The 704-nt window shown below is 51.1% G+C and overlaps 1 protein-coding gene across 1 annotated transcript in view; it reads left to right on the forward strand.

Moving 5' to 3' along the window:
- The first annotated feature begins 418 nt into the window (after positions 1-418).
- The window catches only part of LOC119590329 (craniofacial development protein 2-like), a 29,082-nt gene continuing 28,796 nt past the window's right edge, over positions 419-704 (forward strand). Inside the window, exon 1 of the mRNA XM_037939002.1 lies at positions 419-576. Coding sequence (XP_037794930.1) covers positions 419-576 — 158 coding nt within the window. The remainder of the gene's footprint in view (positions 577-704) is intronic.

Consider the following 704-nt stretch of genomic DNA (forward strand, 5'->3'; position numbering starts at 1 on the left):
TTAAGAGCGAGAGAGAGCTAGCAGTCAGATAGATTAATAACTTGCTACGCCTAGCTAGACGGATGACAAGGAGTAAAGTGAGTGAGGGAGGAGGGAAGAGAGAGAGGGGATGGGGCGCAAGGTGAAGTCTCCATCTTTTGTTGTGTGCCGTCAAGAACGTAAACGATCCACGCTGCCCTCCCCCCCGAGTCACCTATCACGAGCGCCCCCGTCCCTTGCCACCATACCTCTCACGGAACCTTGTCTCCCTTTGGTACTTTCTTTACCTTCTGATCCCTCCCTCCCTTTCCCTTTCCCTTAAAATAAAACTTCTCACCCCCCCTCCCTTGCTCCCCTCACCTTCCTCATCCTTCCCCTATTCCCTCCTGACCATCTCTGGCCCCTTCCCCTACTCGCCCCCCCCCTGTCGCCCCCTCACATGTACGATCACAAGGAGTCGGGGCTGCCGCAGTTTCTTGTGATCGTGCTGGCGGTGGTAGTGACGCAGGCGGTCCTTGTGACCCGCAGCGACAAGAACTTGTGCGGAGCAGAGAAGAATGTTAAAGCAAGTCCTGTGTCCTGGGATTTAGGAGAACAGTGAACTACAGTGCTTCGTGGATTTTTGGTTTTTTAATTTTATTTTCTCTCTCACTCGAAGTAATTAACAATGTCTGTGTCCGCCACGTTGGAATATGAACCAAAAGAAATTATAGATTATTTGCTTT

The sequence above is a fragment of the Penaeus monodon genome, chromosome 27 (assembly GCF_015228065.2).
Source record: "Penaeus monodon isolate SGIC_2016 chromosome 27, NSTDA_Pmon_1, whole genome shotgun sequence".
Classification (NCBI taxonomy): Eukaryota; Metazoa; Arthropoda; class Malacostraca; order Decapoda; family Penaeidae; genus Penaeus; species Penaeus monodon.